The following is a 9,154-nucleotide window of genomic DNA, read 5'->3' as shown; positions in this document are numbered from 1 at the left end:
AAAACCTAGTTTGTGGGCGCAGCCTCAACAGCCTGCAAATTTCTATGTTTCGAGAACCTCGTCTGGATCAATAGGTGCCTAATATTGTGTAGAGTAGATGTCAGCTCAAGATGATGAGGACCACTTTGGCAGGGGACACTCTGATCTGTTCCTAGGTAAGCAGGTGACCCGGGAAAGGCAGAGCTGCTCCGTCAGAGAGGGGCAGAGAGCCTGCAGTGCACCTGGCATGGAGGGAGGGTTGGGGAAAGTGGCAGCCTGAGGGCCTCACTGGGGCAGACGTGAGAGGCAGTGGCAGGGTGAGGCCAGAGACATGTGTGGTTCTCCTCTGCCTTGCTTCCTAGAGGAGGTCAGGGCACTTGGGGAGCTGAGAGGCTGTGGAGCGGGGGGTGGGGACATGGAGCCTGTGCCTCTGAGCTGGTCAGGGTGTTCTCCAGAGACCGAAACCAGTTCCTTTGCAGGGGATTCCAAACGGTTCTCCTGGAGTGAACGTCAAGCGAGAAAAGTGTCAGAGCATCTTGTGGACTTGTTTGCTGGCGTCTCACAGCTCCTCCACAAGGGGCGCAGTGGTGAGGCGGGTTGGGGTTTGGCGGGGGCTTCTTAGGTGTGGCTGGGAGGGTCGGTGGGTGGGCGGCAATCACAAGATGGGTGTCTGCCAACGATTGCCACGGATTGTCCTGAGTCCTCAGGCAGAGGTGGGGTCCAGGAAGGAGAGAAGACACGGGGAGAAAAGACAAGGCCCCAGTCCCCAGCTCTCAGTAGGAGGGTGGAGATACCCTGTCCCTCAGAGAGCTCCCGGGGGCCCCAAGATGGGGACAGAAAGGCAGCCTCAAGGGACCTGGGGTCCTTGTGGGGCTCTCATAGCCCTGCCCACAGGGAGTTTTCATCTGAAAGAGAGAGACTCGTACCTGACGCTCATGGAACCTCCTTGGGCTCTGGACTCGGGGAACCATAGTTTGAGAAGAGTTGCAGAACGGTCCTCAGAGAGTTGCCACTCTGAGGGCTGGGCTGGACAGCGGACATGGTCAGAGATTGGGGCAAATGCCAATGAGGACCATGCATCCTCAGAGAAGGCAGCTGAGGCCCCGCGGTTGGGCTGGGAGTCACCGGGGCTGCTTTCTAAAGGCGGGAGCGTGAAACCACCACAGAGAGGTGGGAAGTACAAGGAGCCAGTGTTTGGAGAACAAGGTGGTTGGACGTCCAGGCTGAACGCAGAGTCTGATGGGATTTTTTTTAGCCTAAATGGACTATTGGAGATGCAAAGGGGAGGCTGTGGGTGAAGACCTTCCCCAGGGCCTGTCACACCACGGTGGGTGGGGCAGAAGGGGCCCTGGAGGGGGAGGACTAGGGCTGCCTGGGCAGCTGCCGCATGCCGACCTTCGGTCTCCCTGCAGGTGCGCCCACCATTGTCTCCCGCAAGGAGTGGGGGTCCAGGTCACTGACCTGCAGCGGCCGGCTGACCCTGCCTGTGCCCTATGTCCTCACGGAGCAGCTCGTGGGGACGGAGTGCCAGGAGCAGAACGACTGCAGGCAGAAGCTGCGGGACCTTCAGGCCCATTCTGTCTACACCAAAGGCTGGTGCGACGTGGCCTACAAGTGAGAGCGCACATCCAAGTTCCCCCTCAGGAGGGGCCTCCCGCCTCCCCTTCTCTGTTTTTCCCATGTCCATTGCTTTTGAAATGCATGGCAACTTAAAAAAAAATCTTCAAACAAACAAACAAAATCCGAAATCCTCCAGGGTCATTGGGGGGATGCTGTGGGCCATTTATTCAGATGTGGTCTTGGAGGCTGGGACCTCCTGGAAAGGAGCAACGGAGGTCATGTGCTGGCCACAGCTGTCCCCTTGCAGCTCACGGGCCATTGCAGTTTACAAAGGTCTTCACAAATATTGCCCAAGTCACTCAAGGACCGGGTAGGAGAAATACTATCGCCCTGTTGCATGGGTGAGAACACTGTGATCTGGGGAATTTAGAGAATTTGCTCGAAGGCTAAGCAATGTGCACCCAGAACTGTCCCCAGACTGCCTGCTAGTCCAGCACCTGTTCCACTTGTGCACACGGACAATTATATAGAGGCAGAAAGAAAGGCAGAGGTAGAACAAGAGAATAGATACATTGGTTTTCAAAATAAACAGAGAAAAGGAGCATTCTAAACAAATTTCTGTGCTAAAGAAGAGCTTACGGGAATTCCTAAGGCTAAACTGAAGCAAAAGTCAGTATGAAGGAATTCCTGAATCTCAGTTGATTGTTTTAGGTGTTCAAGGGCTTGGTCCCATGATAAAAACTGGATGAATGAATTCTCATGCCCTTAGAAAATGATGCACTGACGTGCTCAGGTCCTCGAGGGTCACACGTTCAAATTCCACCTTGAGTACTTTTAAAGTGAGTTCTGGGAAACACGCGTGAGCTAAGTGACAACAACATTTACAGTACGTCTCTGGGAAGTCAGTCTAAAATGGGTTACTCCAACCCCCATTAGGTCACTGAGCATAGTATTTATTTATGAGCCTCTAGAACCTTTGTCCCTTCTGAGGATGGGTGACAGGTTTCCTGTTACAGAGATTTGCCCTCCAATCCATGTTTCCTTGCCTGGCAGCTTCCTGGTTGGGGACGACGGCAGGGTGTATGAAGGTGTTGGCTGGGACACACAAGGCACGCACACCCCGGGCTACAACAACGTCTCCCTGGGCCTCGCCTTCTTCGGCGCCAAGGAAGGTAATGGGCATGCCCTCTGCCCCTCTGCCAGTGAGTTGTCTCCACTGCCTTCCTGTGGTCCCCTGTGTCCACCCCCTTGTCTTGTCAGCCGACATCGTACTTGTCCTCGCTGACCATCGCCCACCTCTTGAACTTCTTTTCTCGCTTGGATTCTGTGCCATGGCTTTCTTTTTGTCCCCTTCCTCTTCTCTGGTCTGCACTCCTGTGAGATTGCTGAAGCCACCACTGACTCTGCTTGAGCTCACGAATTTGCCGTGGCCTGTGGAGTCTGAGGTTGGGTGACTGAGGTGCCGGGGGCAGAGGTGGAAAAGCGTGGTTACGCTCTCCCTCCAGCGCGTCCCATGGGGAGAACCCAACCGGAAGCCGGCAGGCTACGCAGCCTGGGAAGTGTCGTTTGCAGGGTTTTAGCCCCTTCTAAGACAGGAGAGCAGAGGGCAGGATGCAGTGGAGAGCTAGCAAATGACTGGCACCTGCCAGGATCCCCCTCTGACAACCGGGGCGATGAATAGCATTTATCTCAGAGGTTTTCCATGAAAATTATGAGTTAATGGATATAAAGGGTGCTTGCCGCATGTCTGATTGCGAGAGCTCCTGAGTAAATACTGTCACCCTTTTCTCCAGGGTGGGCGTACCTGACTGGGTGAGGGAGGCCTCCCTTCACATGCGGCTTTTACTGCCTCCCAGCTCTTCCCCTTACAGATGGAGCAGATAAAAGTCTTATTTTGGCACTTGGAAAAGGTCAACTGCTTTGCCTCCAGGAGCTCTGTCCAAGTAGTTCCTGGTCTCTTACGTCCCCTGTCCTGGCCACGGGTCCAGCTTCCTCTCTTCTCATCCATCAGTTCTGCAGACTCAGGTGGTCACCGTATCCTCCCTCCAGGTCTAGACCAGGTGGGAGTTTCTTGCTGACAGCTCTGTGTTCTGTGTCACCCTCTCTCAGGCAATGCTCCCAGCCCTGCTGCCTTATTAGCTGCAGAGGACCTGATCTTCTATGCCATCCGGAAGGGTCACCTGTCACCCAGGTATATTCAGCCACTTCTCTTGAAAGAAGAGGTCTGCCTGACCCCTCAGCAGCCAGTGATGCCCAGGAAAGGTAAGGTTCTCAATCCCGTCTCACCCTCCTCCCAGTGAGCACTCAACCGTCAGGGAAGGCTTTTTCCTATGGGCGTTCATTGGCTTGTTGGACCAAGAACACCTTATGCTGAGGTCCAGAACATTCTGAGACGGTGTCTTCCTGGTCTCCTCTCCTCCCCACTGGAATAATATAGCCATGGAGCCATTCTTGACATAAATACGTATGTACACACATTTTTCACTTCATCAATAGTGACCAAATACTAGACACCCTTCTAGGTACTGAAGATACAGCTGTGAACAAAACAGACAACACTTCACATTTCAGTGAAGAAAGACATAACATGAGGAAATCAGAAATCAGCACGTAAAATACATATGATGTCAGCTGACAGGAAGGCTATGGAGCAAAGCGGGGCGGGATAAACATGTATGTATATTCATGTCTACTATGTGAAGACACACACACACACACACACACACACACACCTCCCTAAGTGTAAAACCCCATAAACCTGCAACATGACCACAGGGCTGCAAAAAACTTGAGTTCCCCGATTACATTGACGTCAGAGTGAATATTCAAAGAAGTTGGATAAGAAAAATAATGTGCTATGATAATAAAAATCAAGCAGCCACCTAAAACCAGTACAACGAGTAAGCGCGTTCAGTAGTTTAGCACTCTCAGCTGGGGCGGACTTTTTCTTGGAATCACGGGTATCTTTTATTAACGTTTTTGGAAAATTGTCAGTCTCTAACTAGTTTCTTGCTTTCGGACAGGTGTTATCTTCAATAATGATAACCTTTCACACTTGTAGTGTCCTGATTAGATTTCAAATTACTTCCATATACATGCGATTAGTAGTTGAGCGAGTCAGCTGATTTCTGCATATTGGCCCTGCTCCATACGTCCACACACCTGCATGTGTTATATTTACAAGGCACATTCAAGCAAGGTAGGTGCACTTTGTCTTTTGAAGGAAATGGCCAGGACTCTGTACGATCAACAAAACTTATAGATTTTTGCTCCCGTCCATTGGCTGCAGCCACTGGACCTGGGCCATCCTTACCTGGCCTTTCCCAGAACCCCACAGCCGAGTGCGTGCGCTGGTGTGCCCGTCGGTACGAGTGGTTCGGGGAGACTGAGCAATAACCCAGCCCACAGTGGTGAGATGGTCCCTGTGTGGGCACAGGTGAGCCCCCATGTCCTTGGCTTTTCTCTTCACCACAGCTTGCCCCGTCATCGTTACGCGGTCGGCTTGGGAAGCCAGAGAGACGTACTGCCCTAAAATGAACCTCCCGGCCAAATATGTCATCATCATCCACACTGCTGGGGCCACCTGCAACGAATCCATGGACTGTCTGATTCGCGTCCGGGACACACAGTCCTACCACATGGACAAAATGGACTTCTGTGACATTGGATATCAGTAAGTGGGGTTGGTGGGGACGCAACCCTCCTTTTCTTTAGGGCTGTAGGAAGAAAGGCTGGGGGACGGAACCGATATTTACGGAGCCCTTCCTGTGTCCCAGGTGCTTTACATACAGAATCACGTTTTATTTGTATGAGACGCTGGACTATCATTCCGACATAGCTAAGAGTTAGTTATCCCTCTTCTCCACGAGGGACCGAGAAGTAGCTTTGGAAAGTAGACGTTAGAAGCAGCAGTGATACAGCAAGACTGTGAGCGCCTTCCAGAAGGCCGTCGAAGGGTTGTGCCTCTTTTGTGTAATCCCTTCCAACAACCACTCAGAGACACAGGCCCTGCTCACCCCCTGCCTTGGTCTTCCAGCCCCAAACTTGCTCTCTCTGATGTTAGAATCCTCAGTACCTCTGGTATTGTTTACTCCGTTTTACACGCACAGGAGCTTTCCATGTCTCTGGGCCTCTCCCCTCATCTCTACAGCAGGGACAACAATCTCTGTTCTATTTGAAGATACAGAGTGACATCAGAATGTTCTTGTTCGGTGCCTTTAACGCCATGTCCATAATAAGGAAACACACGAAGCTGATGGAATAGCCAAAGCTACTTGGCATTTCATAGAAGGGAGTTAGAGTTAGAATATGACAAATGGCAACCCTTTGTCTGTGACTTCATCACGACAAACTTCACCAAGTCTCGGGTGGACGTGCTTTCGCATGTGTCCTGTTTTGGCTGCTTTCTCCTCTCAACTCCCACTAAAAAGCAAGCTTTGCAGACAGTGGAAACTGCTGCTGTCCTTTGTGGGACTTTCCACGGCCTTGGACGGTAAATTTGGAAATCCCAAACGCAAAATGCCACAAGCGGAGGGAATGTTAGTTTTCCCTTCTCATTCAGTCTTCAGGGACTCGATCCCTGTTTCTTGACTTTGAAACCTGTTATGCTGTCCCCCTCGCCCTCCAGCCTCGGGGTGCGTCATCTCTAATCTGGATGTGGGCTGCCATCAAGACAAAGCGTCCTCTCACTCACTGTTTTCTAACTTTTTTACCTGTGTTTGTTGGGTATCTGCTATGTGCCCGGTGCTTGGCAAGATAGAAATGGTTCTTTCCTCTGGGGAGGAGAGAGGGAAGATAGCAAACCAGTAAGGACCGGTCAGAATTAGGCTGTGACGGACGAGGAAGAGGATGGACACAGGATGAGGCTTTGGGGGAGTGAGTGTGTCAGGGTAGGGCTCCCAGAGTGGGGGGCATCCAAGCTGGGACACGGGTAACAAGTGGGGGTTAGTCAGGCAAACAAGGATGGGGGATGTTCCAAGTAAGGGCCTGGATGCAGACAGAGCACATATCTCTGAGGACCTGAAGAACTTTAACTCATACATAAAACTAGATTTCAAGAGGGGAAGGGTGAGAGGTAAGGCTGGAGAGGCTGACAGGAGTCACATTACGAGAGGCCTCAGAGTGGGTCCTGACAGATTGACTCAATTTGAAGGGCAACTGGAAGGTCATGCCCTATGACAGGATTCGTGTTTTAGCAAAACCACTCTGGGTGCTATTTTAAGAATGGATTGGAAGGAGGCGAAACACTGAGCAGGAAGCCATTGCAGTAATCCTGACAAATATGGTGGGGACCTGGAGCAGTGTAGTGGCCGTTGGCATAGAGGGAAGAGGAGGGATTTAAAGTAGGAGATATGATTGACAAGCCGATTGACCAGCCGTGACTCATGATTGGATGGGCCTGGGAGGAAGAGGGAGGCATTCAGGATGGTGCCCAATTTCTGGCTGAGGAAAGTGCAGAAGCAGCTGAGTCTGTTAGGGGATGTGGTCTTTATAGATGGTAATTGAAGCTACGAGACCGGATGATTGGGAAGAACATGGTGAGTGAGAAGAAAGAAGGGGTTCGACCGGAGTTCCCAGGAGCACCACCTTCCTACACAGCGTCAGCGTGACCCAGAAGAAAAATACATTTCCACTGTACTAGTGGAGGGGTCAGGTTCTGTGGCATTACGGGGAGAAAGGCCCCGTGGCAGGGGTTTGAAGTTGGGACTATGGTTGCCTGTCACTGCGTGACCTCACTTCTCGGGTTCAGGGACTGTGGTTGTTTTTCTTTTTTTGTCTCTGTGCACATTGGCCCGTAAGAGCCGTTCAGTCAACATCCGATAAATGGACGAAAGAGTGAATGAAGGAGTCCAGGCGTGAATGAAGCCAGCCCTTCTTCCCAGAGTGACTTCCTCCATTTCCCTTTGCCCAATCCCAGCTTCCTGGTGGGCCAGGACGGCGGTGTGTATGAAGGCGTTGGCTGGCATCACCAAGGCTCTCACACTTACGGATACAACGATATCGGCCTAGGAATTGCGTTCATGGGCAACTTTGTAGGTAAGGAGTGCGCATGGGGCAGAGGTTCTGGGTGATGAAGTACGGTGTGGAATGTCTAGGGAGGATGGGGGAAGAGGCCACCTTGTGGTGCCTGGCAGTGGCAGTGGCAGTGGAACATTTCAGCTTTGAAGGACTCTCCATACAGGATGCAGGTCACCAGGAGTCCCTCCCTGGCAGAGCGTTGTCCCCGAGCTGTCCAATGCCCATCTCTCCTCATAGCCATAGCCAAGGCAAGCATGCAGCAAGACAGAACATAATCTTTTGCAAACTTTGGTGCTTTTATGGCTCAGTCAGCAAGTGCATCCTGTTCCTTGGTAACCATGGCAACATTGCTGGGGTGCCTCACTGTTATGCAAAGCCGTGGCCATGGCTGGTCCAGTGGGGCCGTGGCTACCTAGTGATGCCTTCTGAGAAGCGTGTGCAGGGCTGCAGCCTCTCTTCCAGAGCAGTTTGAACTTCCCGCAAGAAGCTTTGCATGGAGGAACCAAGGAACGCAATGCCCGCGTTTTCTCTTTGTGCCTGGCTGTCAGTTTATGTGCATTGACTGTGGTGGTGGGCGGGGGAGGGGGCAGAGGGAGACTGGAACCTGGGCTCTTGTCGCAGCCCTCAGCAAGTAACCTGGAGACCCTGATGATTGATGGGGTAAATGTGTTTTGCAGAAAAGCCCCCCAACGCCGCGGCGCTGGAGGCGGCCCAAGCCCTGATCCAGTGTGCGGTGGACAAGGGGTACCTGACTCCCAACTACCTTCTGGTGGGGCACAGTGACGTTAGCAATATCCTGTCTCCTGGGAAGGCTTTGTACGACATCATCAGCACGTGGCCTCATTTCAGACAGTGAGGGAGCCCCTGCTCCCTGAGACTGTCCCTCCACTCCCCCCACGGGTTGTTGGGTGCTCCTGTCCTCACCCTGCACAATGGTTCAACACCTCATGTCCCTCCCTGCCAGCCCCATCCGTCCCTCCTGTCTCAGGTTGGTATGACCCTCTTCTGCAGGCATCCTCCAGCGACCCCCATCCCCGTGGCTGTGCATCCAGCCCTCTGAGTCTGGGCTCACTTCCTTCTCGTCATCTTCCTGTGCCCTGGGGTCCCAGCTCCTCAGCCTGGTGACATGATGGCTGGGCCCTGTTTGACTTCTCGCTCCCTTTGTATGCGTCCCCCTGCCTGATGCATCTGTCCTGCTGTCTGCCCAGCAGCCCTGAGCGTCACACGCGACCTGGGTCAGTGCCCCAGCCCCTCCTCTCTACTCACACACTGACTCACCCATACTTCAGTGCAGCCCTTACTCGGGGCTTAATTGTTTCTAGACGTGTCTATTCTCTTTGACCAGTGCATTTTTTTCCGTCTCTGTGTCCTCAGTTTCTCAGCAGTGTCTGGAATCTAGTAGGTACTGCAGATATTTGTGGAAGAAACGCATGAATAAATGAATGAGTGGATACAAGTTCCTGCTCCCCTTTTCCATTTTGCTCATCACCCCATCTTTGGGGAACCCTTCCCAGCAGCATCCCCTCTGCTCCCGTTTCCTCTGTCTGAGGCTCAGAGCTGGCTGTGGTTACTTGTCTGTAATGGGTGCTGTGTCTCC

At 52.4% G+C, this 9,154-nt stretch overlaps 1 protein-coding gene across 1 annotated transcript; it reads left to right on the top strand.

Annotated features, from left to right (window-relative positions):
- The first annotated feature begins 394 nt into the window (after nucleotides 1-394).
- On the top strand, nucleotides 395-8,893 carry LOC109435374 (peptidoglycan recognition protein 3). Its single transcript, XM_019713209.2, has 7 exons — nucleotides 395-566; nucleotides 1,392-1,593; nucleotides 2,593-2,711; nucleotides 3,649-3,801; nucleotides 5,014-5,212; nucleotides 7,457-7,575; nucleotides 8,235-8,893. Exons 1-7 carry the CDS (start codon nucleotides 395-397, stop codon nucleotides 8,411-8,413), a joined length of 1,143 nt encoding a protein of 380 aa, XP_019568768.2. The 3' UTR covers nucleotides 8,414-8,893.
- Nucleotides 8,894-9,154: the final 261 nt, after the last annotated feature.

This window comes from Rhinolophus sinicus, linkage group LG14 (genome assembly GCF_036562045.2).
Source record: "Rhinolophus sinicus isolate RSC01 linkage group LG14, ASM3656204v1, whole genome shotgun sequence".
NCBI classification, from domain to species: Eukaryota; Metazoa; Chordata; class Mammalia; order Chiroptera; family Rhinolophidae; genus Rhinolophus; species Rhinolophus sinicus.
The sequence above is the reverse complement of the archived record's forward strand: the minus strand, read 5'-3'. Positions and strand labels throughout refer to the sequence as shown.